Consider the following 18,092-nt stretch of genomic DNA (forward strand, 5'->3'; position numbering starts at 1 on the left):
CAATTCCGTATGAATTCTTTAACATCCATGCTAAGATTAGGCCAATAGGCCAAAGCTTGTATCCTCTTGTAGGTCTTAAATTGTCCAAAGTGCCCCGACAAAGGGTCTTCATGGAAAGTTTGAAGGAATGCCTGTCGAAGATTCTTAGGTACATATACCTGATAAAGGGTTTTGTGAACAGTCTGTACAACTCTGAAGACTTTGTCCTCCAAAATAGTAAATTTTGAAGTAGGACTAATGTTAATTTCCCCCGTTTCAACTATCCGTTGATAGTATGATTTTATCTCCACATCCTCTTGCTGAGATTTCCAAATTAAATGATCTGTGAATGGCAACTCCACTTTCTCGTCTGGTAATTCAGATAACAGAGTGGAACAAGTAAGGGCAGGAGTATTATTGTCATCCCATGGAGCTCTTGACAGTGCATCAGGAACGATGTTATATTTTCCCTTTCTGTACTCAACATTGAACGTAAATTCTTGAAGCCGCAAAGCCCAGCGAATGAGTCGGGTATTAGGTTTTTTTGTATTAAAAACCCAAACCAAGGAAGAATGATCGGTAACCACAGTAAAGAATCTCCCCTCTAAATAATACCTCCATTTTTCCAAGGCCCATACCACAGCCAAACATTCCTTCTCAGTGGTAGAATAGTTTCTCTCCGCGGCATTCAAAGTGCGGCTTGCAAAAGCAAGAACTTCCTCCATTCCTAATCCTGTTTGTTGCACTAGAACAGCTCCAAGGCCCACTTCACTGGCATCTGTATAAACCACAAAAGGCAAATGGAATTGTGGATGTCCAAGTACAGGAGGTTCTACTAGAAGGTGTTTTAAAGCTTCAAAGGACGACTGACATTGGGAAGACCATATGAATTTGGTACCCTTTCTCTTCAAAGCATTTAAAGGTTCTGCCAACTGAGAGAAATGTGGTACAAATCGATGGTACCAACCAGCCATTCCCAAAAATCTCTGAACTTCTTTCACATTTCTTGGTACCGGAAAGTTCTGAACTGCTTTTGTTTTTTCAGGATCCACTCCAATACCTTCAGCCGACACCACATGGCCAAGAAACTTCAAAGACGTACTGAAGAAGTGGGTTTTTTTCATGTTAACTGTTAAATGAGCTTCTCTCAATTTATTCAGAACTGCCTGAATATCCTGGAAATGCTGCTGCCAAGATGATGAATAGATGATTATATCATCCAAGTAAACAAAGCAGACTTTCCCATTCAGCTCTGCTAGGACTCTCTCCATAAGTCGTTGAAATGTCGATGGAGCATTTTTAAGGCCAAAAGCCATGACCTTAAAATGGAAAAGCCCTTGTTTACTAATGAAAGCAGTTTTCTCTCGACTTTCCTGGTCCATCTGAACCTGCCAATATCCACTATTAAGATCTAAAGTGGAAAACACCGTAGCACCAGTCAATGATTCCAAGATCTCCTGAACTGTAGGAATAGGATACGCATCAGAGTGCGTGACAGAATTAAGCTTGCGGTAATCCACACAAAAACGGAAACCACCCGTCTTCTTAGGAATTAAAACCACAGGCGAAGCCCATGCAGAAGAAGAAGGTTCTATGATGTCTGCAGCAAGCATTTCCGCAATGAGTTCCTTTTGTATTGTTAATTTAGCAGGAGATACTCTATACGGTTTTTGTTTAATGGGCACATCTTGTGTGAGATAAATTTTGTGTGTCAGGACATCAGTTTGGCCCAAAACAATCGTACAGACATCAACATTTTGGTTCAGTAAATTAAGAAGACATCTTCTTCCCCCCTCATCCAAACAGGCATCTTGACAAGCCCTTTGTAATATATCAAATTCAGCAACAATGCTACCTGGAGCAAGAGCAGAAAACAAGGCTACAGATGCTGGAGCACCCCACTCTGAAGAATAAACACTTTCTTTCTGGAAATAATATTTTTCATCAGAGTTAAACCAATATGCCTTATTCCGAATATCCAGTTGAAGCCCACTGAAGAATAAATAGTCCAACCCTAACACAGCAGGGAATGCAAGCATATCTGATGTCAACACAGCAACTGGTAAGGTGATAGTCAAAGTATGCAAGGTGATATTTACTTCACTCCACCCCAGTGGTTTCCGTGCACCTCCATCTGCCAAATAAATAGGCCCAGCTGTCCAGGGCTGCAATTTCTGATCACTCAGACCTAACCACAACTGCTCATTTATCAAAGTATATGAAGAGCCTGTATCGAGTAGTGCATTACCACTCCAACAGCCAATTTTAACTGGAACACTTAATTGCTGAAGCAGCATTGAAGGAGATGACTGTACAAAACAACTTCCAGGCACAATATGAGTAACAGCACTAATTGTCGGTCCTTTTGGAGTTGAATTTAAAGTGGAATGATGTGATGGAGGAGGAGGAGGAGGAGGAGTGTACTTTTTGTTCTTATGTTTTCCACTCCCTTCCTGAGGACAACAAGAAGGTGAATGGGAACCCTTACAACGCCAACAAAAGTACGAGGGAGCTTTAGGTAGATTTTGAAACGCCTGTCCAACAACAGGATTTTTGGATTGAAGAGAAGTACTCACTGTTTCCTTTCTGAGATTCTGGCATAATTGGTTTCTCTGATCATACAGGTGTTGATTTTCTCTATCTTTTTCCAATTGTTGTCCCAGCCGTACTAAACCATCTACTGTTGTCACTCCGTTGCTCCGAAGCTGGCTAGCCAAATGAGGGTTGCTGTTCTTTAAAATCATCTTAATCAACTCATTTTCCTCAATATCTGGCTTCCAACGCTTACAAAGGGCTCGATACATATAAGCGAAGTCACGTATACTTTCCCCTTCCTGTTGAACACGAATTCTAACTCTTTCTGCCAACTCATCATCATAATCCTCTGCCAAAAAAGCAACTAAGAATTTGTGCTCAAATTCCAGCCAAGTGGAAGTTTCAAAACGGATAACATCCCACCAATCTCTGGCAGTTCCATGCAATACATTTCGAAGGGTAGCTAACAACTCTTCTTCGGAAAGTGGATATACCGCCAAGAAATCCTGACATTTTTCAAGGAAGAGTAGAGGATCCGGATTATCCTCCAGCCGTCCAAAACAGGGAAACTGAATTTTAATTGGATTTGTTCCAAGGTATCTCCCTCTGATTTCACCAGTGCCCAAAGTTTCATTAGTAGTCGGAAGCTCTGGTGATGCTATGGGATGTATCCGTTGTAACCTGGAAGAAGCCGCTGGAGTTTCCATTGTACTGGGAGGAGAAGTAATAGTTTGAACTGAAACACTGGCCACAGCTGTGCTCTGCAAAGGCTTGACATTCTCAATATCCAAAACCAGCTGGTCTAAACGTTGGGAACACTGATGAAGTTCCATCTGTAATGGACTTTTAGAACCTATTTCCACAAATAATGTTTCGACTTTCTGAGAACAATGGTCAAGATTTGTCTGCATAAGATCCATTGAAGCAGCCATAGGAGACAACACACTATTGATATCTTTCAGAACCTCAGTGTGATGATGTTTTAAACGCCAACTCAAAAGTTGATTAACTTCAGTTCGAGTATAATTACATTGTTTCTCTGTAAATTGGTTATATGCAGTTTCTTGTTGTGTTGAAACCTGAGTTATATGTTGAGTTAAAGACTGAATAGCCTGTTTCAATTCTTCTGTTTGATTCTTAACAATTTCCACCAAATGGTTATGTTGTTCTCCAAGTTTAACAATTGATTGTTGCAGCGTACATTTTTCCAGGTTTTCAGATTCCTTTTCCATTACAATAGATGAAGAAAAGGGCAGAGGAGGTATTAAAGCTGTCTCTCCTGTTAACTCCATATCCAATAAAGAGTAATGAGTATTAATTGTGGAACTCGGTATAACTGCATTAACAACAGGAGGCCCTCCATCCTCACTCATGGTCATAAGTAACTCTGTGGAAGTGTCTTGCATATCACTTGTTAACGGTTCCATTTTGATCGGACATCAGGTTAACTTAAATGTGTTTGTCTTGCTGTTGATTGGTTTTCTTCACAACAAAAGTTTACTCATAGTCCCATCTGGGGTGCCATTTTTTATGTAACACTTTCCCTTTAAATCTTTGCTGGGGTGCCAGAATATGACCACATAACCAGTCATAAGTGTCAATTTTTTGAAATTGAGATTTATACATCATCTGAAAGCTGAATAAATAAGCTTTGCATGGATGTATGGTTTGTTAGGATACAACCATTTGAACATCTGGAATCTGAGGGTGCAAAAAAATCAAAATACTGAGAAAATCGCCTTTAAAGTTGTCCAAATTAAGTTCTTAGCCATGTATATTACTAATCAAAATGGTTTTGATATATTTACAGTAGGAAATTAACAAAATATCTTCATGGAACATGATCTTTACTTAATATCCTAATAATTTTTGGCATAAAATAAAAATCAATAATTTTGACCCATACAATGTATTTTTGGCTTAAGACTGGTTTTGTGGTCCAGGGTCACATATGTTGTGAAACATTTACCTCTTTTGCATTTTTTATTTCTGAAAGGGACTTGCTCACTCGCTTCTCTGTGTGGAGATTTGCACAGAAATTAGACTAATTCTCAACTATTGCACATCCTAATTTTGTTTTCCCCAGAATTTCTTTAGTGCTCTTCTAAGTTACAGTTCTGTTTTGTCTGAAAAAGGTTTCTAGGTAATGCTTCCTCTCTACCAGCTGTGATTCTGAGCAGTCATGGTATACAACCCTTATTTAGCCTTTTGGTTCCAGACCAGTGGGTTATTCACAAAGTAATGTGGTTTAATGTGCATTTAAGTGCGATGAATATATATATGCGTGTGTGTGTGCGCATGGTATAATATATATATATATATATATATATATATATATATATATATATATGCATATATATATGCATATATCAAACCATCTAAACCACTTCTCAGCCAAATACAGCAAAATCTACCAAGCCCCCTCATCACAAAAAAAAATAAAAAATTCCACCAAATCTCTCAATATTTACAAAATGTATTGAGACTTTCAGATTTGGGTATGATTTTGGTGGTTCCTAATTTCACAAAAGTGAGTTCTTTGTATAGGGAAATGGATGACTAATAGCTGTCTCTCAGTCCCTTTTGATGACGTGTTGTCGGTTCAGGTAAAAGCGATTGTGGTTCCCAGAACTCTTGGTTTGATGCCAAGTCTGTTCATTGTCTGCCATTGGATCACATTAAAGTCATTTGGATAATTAAGATTATTTGTACCAAAATGTAGGAATGAGATGAATTAGTGTTTCAATAATCAGGAGGTAAGGGTATGTATTTGTGAGTGTATATGGGACCTCTTTATTCTTATTATTTTCCAAATGGATGGAGACAGGTCATTATTTATTAGAGAGAACTAATGTCCAGACTCGGATCTGCTGATTTTGTATGTTTGCCCGCTGACAAAGAAATGATCAGTCTATAATTTTAATGGTAGGTTTACTTGAACAGTGAGAGACAGAATAACAACAAAAAAAAATCCAGAAAAGCGCATTTCAAAAAAGTTTTAAATTGATTTGCATTTAAATAAGTATTTGACCCCTTTGCAAAACATGATTTAGTACTTGGTGGCAGAACCGTTGTTGGCAATTACAGAGGTCAGACATTTCTTGTAGTTGGCCACCAGGTTTGCACATATCTCAGGAGGGATTTTGTCCCACTCCTCTTTGCAGATCCTCTCCAAGTCATTAAGGTTTTGAGGCTGACTTTTGGCAACTCGAACATTCAGCTCCCTCCACAGATTTTCAATGGGATTAAGGTCTGGAGACTGGCTAGGCCACTCCAGCACCTTAATGTGCTTCTTCTTGAGCCACTCCTTTGTTGCCTTGGCCGTGTGTTTTGGGTCATTGTCATGCTGGAATACCCATCCACGACCCATTTTCAATGCCCTGGCCCTCGTTCCTTTGATGCGGTGCAGATGTCCTGTCCTCTTAGCAGAAAAACACCCCCAAAGCATAATGTTTCCACCTCCATGTTTGACGGTGGGGATGGTGTTCTTGGGGTCATAGGCAGCATTCCTCCTCCTCCAAACACGGCAAGTTGAGTTGATGCCAAAGAGCTGGATTTTGGTCTCATCTGACCACAACACTTTCACCCAGTTCTCCTCTAAATCAATAGCAAACTTCAGACGGGCCTGTACATGTGCTTTTTTGAGCAGGGGGACCTTGCGGGTGCTACGGGATTTCTGTCCTTCACGGCGTAGTGTTACCAATTGTTTTCTTGGTGACTATGGTCCCAGCTGCCTTGAGATCATTGACAAGATCCTTCTGTGTAGTTCTGGGCTGATTCCTCACCGTTCTCATGATCATTGATGGATTTGTTGTTGTTATTCTGTCTCTCACTGTTAAAATAAACCTACCATTAAAATTATAGACTGATTATTTCTTTGTCAGTGGGCAAACGTACAAAATCATCAGGGGATCAAATAGTTTTTTTTTTTTCCCACTGTATGCCAGGACATTCAGTGATACCAGGTCTGTCAGTGTCTTAAGTGATTTGCATGTGCCGTGTGTTTGCTTTCCAGGTTTTGCAGTTGCTCGCATTGCTCAGCACAACCCCTCATCAGCCTCCTCCACCTCACTCCCTTCGAGTGGCCCCACTGGCCCCGCTGACTCTGTCACAGCCAGCAGCGCATCCACACACACAGTCACACAGAGTCAAACAGGTAACAAACACACTCACATTATGCAACTCCCTTCTCTACTTTTGCTTAACCACGCTATTTTACTACCAACTGAAACACCAAAAACCTTCATACATGCTGCTACAAAAACACCCTCTTTGCAAAGAAGCAGATTGCGTAATCCTTTTTGTTTTTCTCTCAGTAGATCAGACTATGTGATATCCAGGGTCCAAAATTAATTTATTTTCCACACTTGTCAATGATAAATAGATGTTTTACTCATTTTCTTCAATGAGAATTGTTTTTGCAGCCCATGAAAAATATTTCTTGTCATTTTCCTTTGTATATTTGCAGTAAACAATGCAGGTCATTGTCTCTTGCATAATTGTGTGTCTGTCAGTTGCCAAAGAGTGATTTTGTTCCCTGTATTTTTCGATCTGTTTTTTTTATGCATTTCCACAGATCTGGAATCAGATCAGACATTTTATGAATAATTGCATTGTGATTTACATTTATACGTTTGGCAGATGCTTTTATCTGGAGCGACTTACATTGCATTCAAGGTATACATTTTAGCAGTTCATGCATTCCCTGGTAATCGAACCCCTGACTTTGGCATTGCTAGCGCATGCTTTACTGTTCGCTTTACATGTTGCTTTAAGTACAACACCTTTTTATTAAATCTTCTAAGCCAGTTTGTTCTTTCATTTAGCGCTTGGCTAGTGTTAATTTTGGATCCTATCAATATCATAGTCCCACTTTTACAGTGTCAATTTTATTGTCGCAGCCATATAAATGCAGATGATGAACTGCTGTTGCAGTATTACAGCTATAGTACATGATTATACGTAGATTAAAGACACACCAGGGATGATAACTATTGCAATTACTATAAATAAAAAAATGTAACAATCCTTCTAATTCTAGAGAATAGGGAAGTCGACTCCACAGCTATAACAGTAATGATACAGAGAAACAATATGGTTGGAATTACTTTGAGCGCCTTTTTTCCAGCTGATGAACAATAAAAAAAATTACTTGCTAATCAGTTTACTCGCATCTAAAGCAGTAGATAACGTAACTGCAGTGCTTACTTAACATAATGTTATCGTCCGTTGGTGTGGACATTATTCTTGGTGTGTTAAGACCATGCTTCTTTTACTATAAGCTCAAAGCCTCACAGCTCATACTCTCTAGTTCTTTTTTTAATCTTGATGTGAGTTCATGAAATTTCATGTTAACATCATCCTTTTGAGCACTTGTCTGGCAGCCAGTTTTATCAAAATTAGCAAGACACGAATTCCCTGGTAAGCTGTGGTCAAGTACTTGTTTAAATGGAAGACTATTTTATGACTACCGGCTAAATAGTCCTCCAAAGGGCCTCTTGAGAATTGATGCTGGGTAGAACAAGAGTCTCTGAGGGATTTTGTTCACTTGTAAAGGCCTGTGTGGCGTCTGGCTGCTCTTTCTATCTCTGCCTCCTACACTGCATCTGTCAGCAGATCACTGGTAGTCAGGTGTGGTTTTGGAAGAACCTGAAAACTCACAAAGTCTTCATACCACACGAGCACAGGAGCCAGTCTGGTGGCGGATTCTCTGAATAGAGCAGTGGAGTCTTGTGGCCTCTGTGAAGTCTCCTCCTGATTTCTGTTTTGTGGTGGGGGTGTTTAACTAATACGGTCATGGACTTTTTTTAATTTCTTTCATTATGTATCTCAGTTCCTTCTATTCTCTGAATCACTATGATGATCTATTTTGAAATACAGTGACCTTTTTGGGGTTGTCTGAGGTGAAACTGTCCATGTCATTTAATAATCTTTTTTTTTTTTTGGGGACAGAGTCTTCTGAAGTCACTCAAGTTGTTTGAATAAGGACACAGTCACAAACACCCGAGTGCAGCAGTGTGAGCTGACCACATTCATTGTTAGTAAATGCATTGTGGTGCGGCACATTTTTGTTGAGAGATTCTTAGAAAAAGCAGCGGTAGTAGCAGATGACGTATTGTTTTGAAGATGTGGATTTGTGGTGAGACATCCATTTCTCCGTCGGTCTCTGTCATAACAGACATGTAAAGAATAGTGGTATTCAACCTGCATAGTGTTAAAGTCAACAGGAAATCCATCTGACCCTTTTTATCTTCTTAAAGCACATTACTAGTCTTATAAATTGCAACGGTAGGGTTCCAGTAGTAAAAACTTATAAGCCTTTAAAGACAGACCTAGTTGGTACATGCTTTTGTTGAAGCTACCTTTTTGCATTATTTCAACTTATTTTTAAAATAACTCTGTTTAACAGTTGAATTTGTGGTTAAAAACTACATTAACCATTATTATGCAAAGAAAATTACATCAGAGAGTCTCACTTATATTTCTGCATAGTTTTTAATTAGATTGTCATTCACAGTGCTTCATGGGTTTGTAGCACTTTGCTTTAATTTAAAGTTTTTAATGTTGTGAGTCACATCGTAGATGGTTGGGTTGGTTCCCGCTTTAATAAAAACTTTTAAAATCCCTATGGGAAAAATTAATCTTGAATCTGCTGAAAAAGTGGGTGGACGCTAATGTACTCTATTGTGTATGATTTATGAGTTTATGTAATTTCAAATTTGAAAACATTTTTTCTCAAACATATTGTCCCACCTTGCTTTATGTCCCATTACAGAAGTAAAATGAGTTGAGGTAATAGGAGGAATAAGATCAAGACATTTTGCAGTCTAGACTCGAACCCAGATCACTGGCATAAGCATCAGTGTGCAACATGTCAGATAGCTAGCCAGTGCACTTCAGTGAACTGTTGTGTTTAAATCAAGCTGTCACCATAATCCTGCTTTGTTGTTGTTCTATGTAGATATAAAATAGTGTGCTTTGCATGTTAAGCTAATTGATCATATCTGTAGGTATACTGGCTGTAGGTTTTGCTCCATGTATGCTTCAGATTAGATGCTAAATGCATTTGTCAGTAGGATGCGTTCTGATCTGTCCCTCTGTTCTCTAGTCAGGTCTGGCAGGGAAGGCCGAAGGTGCGTGTTTTCTCTGTCAGAGGATGACAGGCACGGTGGAGAGTGGGTTTAGAGCTCCATGCACACGTAACAGGCATGTCCATGTGATGTTTTTACATAGATTGACAATGCAGAGTGGCCCCCAAGTTTCCAGTGACTTGCATTGTGCTACTAAAAACTAATGTGTGTGTGTGTGTGTGTTAGGGATGTGCATCTCATGACTGAGGCCGATACGATACGCATCTCGATGCATAGCCAACGATACGATACATTAAAGGTACATATGAAGCAGCTACCGATGCGATGGGATACGATTCACCCCTATTTCGATGCAGTGTGATCCGATTTCGATGCGATTCGATACAATACGATGCAATGGAGATCACTTTTTATGCCTCGAGGCCTGTTTCATAAAACAAGTTAACCAAATAAGCCAGGCTTATTTCAGTTAGTCTTACTCATTGTCAAATGATTTGGTTCCATAAAGCAAATTTAACATGGGCCTAGATCAAACTTAGTCACTGTGGCAACTTATGCTGGGAAACTAACCTGGTCTATGGTAACCTGGTTTATGGCAGCTGTACCTTTTATAGTTTGCAGAACAGATCGCAGAACATTAGAACATTACAATCTAAAATTGCTCTTTAAAGCATTAAAATAACTAAATTAAAAGTTAAAATCAGTGAATTAAAAATGAAAGTAAATAATAACGAAAATGACTATTTTAACTGCTATAAGAAACACACACAACTTATTTTGAACTTAGTAATTATTAGCCTACTGTAGGTCTAGTAGCTTACATTTGATTTACCCATTTCAATAGTCCCTTTATAGTTATTGCTATCGTAAAAATATACTTATATGTAGGTATAAAATTCCACAAAAGATGCATTTAATGTCCAAAAATAAGTAGGTTTTGGACTTTAATCCCAATTTTTTCCTTGGGTTTCCGTGGTGTTGTGATTCGTCATATTCACGCAGCAGCAGTGGTGATGAGAGAACGCGCTTGAGAAACAGTTTCAAGAGGAGAAATCAATCTACATATAAAATATTGGTCAACTTTCTAAATAATAAAAGTATAGTGCATCCACTAATAATTATATATAAATACATCGGTTTTTACCAATGCAGATATGTTAGAAATTATGTATCGTGATATAAATGCCAACTTGTAGCCGATGAATCTTCCCATCCCTAGTGTGTGTGTATATGTATGTTGTGTGTGTGTGTGTGTGTGTGTGTGTGTGTGTGTGTGTGTGTGTGTGTGTGTGTGTGTGTGTGTGTGTGTGTGCACGCACGCACTTGGTAAGCCTAATATAATGCAACTACTCAAGAAATTATTGAGATTAGTTGATAAACAAAAATAGCTGATTTATTAATTTTATGTCTGTATGAGTCAGTGTTGCTAATGAAGAGCAATACATTTGCAAATTTTAAGCTTTGGAATGCATTATATCTGAAGTGACTAGTGAAGTGATGAGTATTTGTAAATATATACATCATTGTAGAAACTGTGAAACCTCACTCTAAAAGTGCATGGCATTAGCTAGCGTGGCTTAGCTGATGAAATCCAAAGGCTCTGTGAATTAATGCCACCCCAAAATGAGAAAGCGCTGTATCCTGTTTTTCTGCTTCACCCTTTTTTATCTTCAACCTTTCACTTCCAAGGCTCTCTGCCATTACGGTTCCTCCATTTACATTCATACTCGTATTCTTGGGAGAGAGCTTCTTAATAGAGAGACCTTACACACCTCTGACTCACTGTCTCACATGTCTGATGCCCCTCCTACTTCCCTCCTAGGCTTAATCCATAAGCATTTCTTGAATTCAGTTATCTACACACCTCAAATTATATACACACCTCACATTGTCAGTTATTACCTTATCTATTATCTTACCATATATATATATTAGTGCTGTCAAACGATTAATCATGATTAATCGCATCCAAAATAAGTTTTTGTTTACATAATATATGAGTGTGTACTGTGTATATATAAAAGCACACACAGTATATATTTTAACATTTACATGTATATATTTAGATTCATATAATTTATATTAGATATATTTATTATATAAACACAACTTATTTTTCTTAAATATATACATGCATGTGTTTGTATTTATATATACATAATATGGCTTGAATGGCTTGGCCATTTGTTAATTCTATGGGTCAAGCGTCCTCTCTCATCTGCATCCATTTTTAGCTGTACAAAAACAGCTCGTTTTGCTGCGTGATATTGAAAATTGGTGTGCATTACCATATTATTTTAATGCATTATCTTAATTATGAACACACTGGTTTGTAGTGCAAACAGTTTTACCATTTACTGCACGTTATTCTTCTCGTTACTTCCCGTATAGCGGCTAATGAAACGGAAGTCTCACCCTGAGGCTTACTTCCACGTTGAAGAAAAAGGTGGATACTGTAGAATTTTTGTTTGGATTGTGATTAAAATGCAGTGGTTCTGCAACTGTTTCATGCAATCTGATTCATATAAAGGCACAGTCAAGGAAAACAAAAAGTGAAACCACCAGAATCCTAAAAAAACGTGATAAGAGATTTTTGGTCAAGTATCTAGCCATCTATCAAGCCATCCTATCCGTCTACATCCGTCAAACATCTAATAAACTCTCACATTTATCGCACACATTTGTCTATGTATCTCAAGCACACACACGTGACAAAGCTGCGTGCAGTTCTCCCTTTGTCTGGTTTGTATGTTCAGTATGAATAGACGTTTGTGCATGTGTGTGATTCCCACCCCCTTCTCCATAAGTCATGTGCAGAACTCACCAGCCCTGCTCTCCCTGTTTCAGGACTCGCCCTGGCGCCTAGCCTCACCCCTGCACCACAACCCACCATCTCCCTCCTGTCTGACAATGATGCCGAAACGCTGAGCGTGGACTCCCTGACCCTGCTGCCCCCCGCCGACCCACCTCGCCTGCGCTCCTTCAGCACCCAGTCCTCCGTACAGGATGACGCCTCTGCGGACGGAGAAGAGATGGTGGTTGCCGGCCGAAAGGAAGACGACGACACGGGGGCGAGGGATACACAGTCTCAAGACGACAGGAAGGATATTTCAATTATTCCAGAGGAAGATGAGACATCATCTGAGTCTGGGCCATTGCTTAGTGCAGAAACTGAGGATTTGATGCAGATTCAGAGGGAGGAACCTGTGACTCAGCCCGAGACAGACTCTATGGGCGTTATGGCCGACCAAGAGGACAACCCAGACCTGGAGGAGGAAACCGCGATAGACTGATACAGCTAAACTAAAATGTACCAAGAGAATTAGGGCCAGGTTACTAAAGCAAGAACTCATGTTAATGTTGATTACTCAATGTGAGCATGACCGATTCCGGTTCTCCGGCACATGCTTTCTGCTTTAGTGATTCAGGCCCTCAGTTGTATCCGTGTGTATTTGCCGACTGTGTCAACACTCCGGTTACCAATATTTCTCCTTATATCAAGACCATGATGCATTTCAGAGGAAAACGGCACTCTTAGAACAATAACATTATTGTTTGTCACGAGTGAGTGATGCTTAAAGCACAGTCTTTTTTCTGTGTCGTGAGCGAGTTGAGTCAGCTGTTTCTCTGCATGTGTGGCTGTGATTGTGTGCGACTGTTGGAATGGTTTTATGATACCGAGCAGATGGAGAGGAAAGGACGTGTTTGTATAAATCTGTATCTGAGTGGGTTAGTGGGGAAAGCCTGCTTGATTTTACCAGTCTTAACACTGAGGAGACTTCTGTACAAAGACTTCTGGGTCTATCCAGCGGTGCTCTTTTCTGAAGGTATATTTAGTTTTGGCTGAACATTTGTTTTCACTTAATCGTTTTGAAAAAAGCCCTTTTGTGTCATTCTTTGGAGATTGTAAGGAACCGATATGAGCTTGAAGTAACCCGTTTTAATTCGACACTGCATTTAAGATCATTCAACCCATGAACTCTTGCACCATTAAGCCTTTTTGTACAAAAACCGCTGACTCACTTTTATCAGTCACGTTATTTCATCAGGTGAACAAACCTGATGTCATAGAGTTTCATTCCTAAGCGTTTGTCACTGCCGTACATGCACGCATTTTTTTTTTATTTGATTTGTTTTCTAAAACATTTTTAAATCTGGATGAATTTACCTGTTTCTGTTCATGTAGTTACTGCTTCAAGTACCACTAAATTGGTCTCTTCCCTTTTTAAAGCTGAGGCAACTTATCTGTATTTTTAGGTGCGTTTTAGTGTTCTTTAACACTTAATATTCTAGAGGTCATCAAGAGCTTGTGCTGGACACACATAATCAAAGCTGGGTGTGATGTACTTGTGGTTTCATTTTACTTTGATGTGCAATAACAGTCATTCAAGACTCATTTATTTCACTTAAAGATTCAAGTAGTTGGACTACCGTCACTAATGGACTGAAATGGAAAATTAATTTTCGGTTTATAGACTGCAGCACATAGAAGGGATCCACACACTCTTGTGGTGTAGCACAGATGCAAATGTGTGGCAACCGTGACTGGACGCTTTTCATTCCAAAGAAAAGCACTCCTATTTAAGCTTTATCGGCAGAGTTTGTAAAATGTTACCTTTAAAGCAATACAATTAATTCTGCATATATCAGTATTTTGAGGTTAAGTTCATTGTCGAGAAGGGGGGGGGCATCATAGTTTGTACACAGTGTAAAGATTTGTTTTGATCTAATGTTATAATTAATTTACCAACTGGAGCTATCAAAGTCATGCAATAAATTATTCTGATGTACATTTTGGTAGTCTTACTGTTTTTTTTTTTTTTTAATGAATTGGCATTAAACACTGTTTACATGTAGTTATTTTGTCAAAATACATTTGCAAGTTTCCTCTTCTTGTGAAATATCAACAAGCCTATTTAATTCCCGATAGTCATCGTTTCCTAGAATAGGTGGGTTTTTCAGTGTTTGGGTCTCTTGATGATTAAGTGGAACTCTGGCTGGAGTCCATTTCTGCTTGTTGTGATTAGTTAACCTTGTTTTCAATTAAAAACAAACTATATAAAATCAGTTTTGTAACTAACACATGCATATTTTATTACTGTGATGAGATTTCCTGTGGGAGGGGACATTGTAAATATAAATATTACATTTTGAGGGGATTTTCTTTTCTTTTGTACTGTGTAAAGTGGGCTGCTTATTCATAAGTTATTTATCTTAGTCCATTTTCCATGCATGTTAAACACACCCATAATATGTAAGGGGATTTTTTTTTTAATTGCTTATCCAGAAACCAGTGATGGATCTGTGCGATACTGAGAAAAATTAGATTTCTGTTTATTTATTTTCTCTCTTATTTTTTCCAGACTTCACATGAAATTGACCCCCACCCAAACTTCCTACATTTGAAGTGGTTTTCAAGCAAGGAAATTCACAATAAGCAAACAAAAAGCAATCTACATAATTCAAGGGTCCCACTTCTGCATACCAGGAGATCCTCCTCAACTGAAAATGAACGTCATGCAGTAATAAGTCACAAACTGCTTTCAATTCACTATCAATAAGCTTTTCTGAAACAAATTAGGCTGTGAGGTCAGTCTCAAGTATGTTGGTTTGGATAAAAGCATCTGTTAAATTAACAAAAGCGACCTATATCTTCGGTGTGGTTCCTCTGGTGTGAGAAACGGGTTGGCACGAACCTTATTACTATAAATGGATGCGCACAGACGGCCTCACGAGAGACTCATTGGCATGTTCTCTAGAGGTCTCGTTCCAGGAGCCCGTGCTGATAGTGTCTCAAGTCTTCTGCTGAAAGATGCGTCACAAGGGTGTTATTTCTGAAGAACACACTCACTAGCTTGTGGTTTGCATTATACAGCATTTACCAGAGAAAAGCCATATGACTTGCCACAATACAGCACCCTGTATTTCACTGTAAATAGATGAGATGGTGAGATTGTTGCAGGCGGTAGGTTGCAAAGCCTTTAAAATAATCTTTGTTGAATCTTTGTTTAAATTTGAATGTTGCATGAAATAATGAAACATTTAAATTTGCTTGAAGTTGACTTCAAGAGCCCCTAGGGGGCCGCAAACCCTTCATACGTGTGAAATTTCTAAATATTTTTTCTAAACCCCACCTGTTTGTGTATGGAAAAGGGGGCAAGGAGATGAGTGTTGTCATAGTAACCATTATGTGGGTAGACCAATCACTCGTCTTCCTGGAATATAACTTTGTGGTCTGAAACATTGTCAGTTTACAAAAACCACTCCCAGGGGGCTTCAGCATCATAACTATAAATAGATTAAAAAACAATTACAGTTTGATCACGGCTAATGAGTTTCCAGACCAACATCTAGTTAGTCAACGAGTAGGTTACAAAGATAGCTACTTGCTTTTTCATTTAGAAATTAAACAATAGAACATTTTTATTTTCAAAAAAAAATATTATTTGCCACAAATGATTTGTTTGTTTGTTTTTCCCCCCATTTTATTTTATTTAAAAACCTATATTATTTGCCACAAACATAAACTTACTTTCAAAAACTGCATTATTTGCCACAAATATTAACTTTTTTATTTTATTTACAAAAATATATATTGTATTATTTGCCACAACTATGCCATATATAAATACCTTTTTTATTATTACCAAAAGACTTATTTGCTGCAAATATGACCTCTTTTTAAAATGTATTAGCCTATTATTTGCTTTTTTATTTTTTATTATTTTCATTTATCTTATTTTAGTCTTTGAAAGTCAGCTCAGCTCAACTTTTCTGCATGGATGGGTTGAGGTTGAGCACTCAAAGACAAACCAGGGCCGTTTCTATGAACAGATTACCCACACATGTGTGTGTGTGTGTGTGTGTGTATGTATGTATGTATTTTGGAGTGGAGCATTGTGGTTCCAAAAGGAAATAGATGGCTCAGGAGTGTGTACACATGTATGTTTGTGTAAGTTGAGGCCAGATGCAGTGGAGATTAGGGGCTCTTCAGGGAAACACAACTGTCTCTTTTCCTGGAAGTGACTGTGCTTTCATGTGTATTAATCACTACAGGCGAGCGAGGGAAGATAGACCGATTAACCCTCTACCACATCGACCAGTTCACGCAGTCAACCTCAGCGACCTATCTAACCTTATCAAACGAGGCTTCTCCGTTCGATTTTACTAAGTAAATAGTTTCCTTATTTGTGTCCGATCTGCATGTGAATTAAATGTACAAAGTTAATCGATAATCAGCGAAGGGAAATCCCTTGATAAATAAGACAGCTGGGCGCATCGAATGATTTCCCCCTCACTTCCGCATTATGATAACACAAATTCATTAGAATCAGTAAGGTTTTTTTCTCCCCCAAAGATAAGCTTACTTGTAACAAAGCTCTTCCTTTTGACCTTTGACATGTTTATATCCACTGATCAGCTAATGATTGATTCGAATCTCTACATGTAGCTTGAGAACAGCTCATTCCCATTGTTCAATCGAGGAGGATCATTCAGAACGGTGTCTGACACAGAATAAAACACAATCTGAGTGTTTCCACATCTCGTCATAGTCTTATCTGATGACTGAACAGTGCAGATCACCTCCTTCAGCCTCGAATGGAATTCCAAGCAGTGATCTAAAGTTTACGTGAACCCCTGATGCCGAGTATTGTTTTGTTCTTAGTCATTTTTCTGCGTAAGCCTGTCAGATGTGTCGCAAAGTTGTATTGATACCGTGTTCGAGTGTCTCTGGAGATCACAGGCTCCTCCCCGTCACACTCTATCAGTCCTCACAACCTACTTCATTTCTTGTAAATGTCTGACAGAACCATAAGCAGTTTACGGTCACCACAGCTCCGCCCCTCAACCACGCTACTACCTAGATTAATCAGCCTGGTTCAGTGCAGAACGTCTAGCCTAAACTTCCTATAAATCCCTGTCTATGTCATTTCAGGAATCCAGGTACACAAGCCCGTAATCTAGTAAAATACACCATATCTTAAACATGACCTGTCGGATTCTAAGAAAAAGGGCAAGGATTAAGCAAAGATATGAATCTTGAATCTTGTTAGACAAGGGTGAGGCTTAACTTGGAAACTTCTCGCCTATAGTCTATTTAAGCACTCATATTATTTGAAATGTCATCTGGCCGTTTCTGTTTTGGTGTGTGTTGTTTGGTCAAGGTTGTTTAGATAAAAACTAATAACAATATTGAAAGAAAAGTTCTTGCCTACATAGTTTAATTGTATTATTATTGTTTAGATATTTAAACTTTTATTTGAATATAATATAAAAACTTTTATGTAAATAGAACCTAGTATAAGTATTTTTAATTTGTGCTCACTAAGCCTTTTAATTGAAATGTAGTAGTTTAAAACAACTCTCACATGATGACTAAAGTCGATCTGCTTTTTTGGGAATGTAATAAAAAACTAATCAAGCATTTCCATTCAGGTCTCCAAGTGCATGAATCCCCAACAAATAAAGTAAAAATTGAGATGTTTT

The 18,092-nt window shown here is 38.5% G+C and overlaps 1 protein-coding gene across 11 annotated transcripts in view; it reads left to right on the forward strand.

Moving 5' to 3' along the window:
- Positions 1 to 14,472, forward strand: part of LOC306868736 (protein CLEC16A-like) — a 64,649-nt gene extending 50,177 nt beyond the window's left edge. For 4 of the 11 annotated variants that reach the window (XM_079415045.1, XM_079415053.1, XM_079415046.1 and 1 more), the window contains exons 22-23: positions 6,530 to 6,670; positions 12,453 to 14,472. In XM_079415045.1, the coding sequence (XP_079271171.1) occupies positions 6,530 to 6,670; positions 12,453 to 12,898 (587 nt within the window). In that variant the 3' untranslated portion in view covers positions 12,899 to 14,472. Of the gene's footprint in view, positions 1 to 1,024; positions 1,197 to 6,529; positions 6,671 to 7,155; positions 7,192 to 9,622; positions 9,721 to 12,452 lie in introns of those variants that run through there. The other 7 variants (XM_079415052.1, XM_079415043.1, XM_079415047.1 and 4 more) reach the window with 5 other exon arrangements.
- Positions 14,473 to 18,092: the final 3,620 nt, after the last annotated feature.

This window comes from Barbus barbus (genome assembly GCF_936440315.1).
Source record: "Barbus barbus genome assembly, chromosome: 4".
Classification (NCBI taxonomy): Eukaryota; Metazoa; Chordata; class Actinopteri; order Cypriniformes; family Cyprinidae; genus Barbus; species Barbus barbus.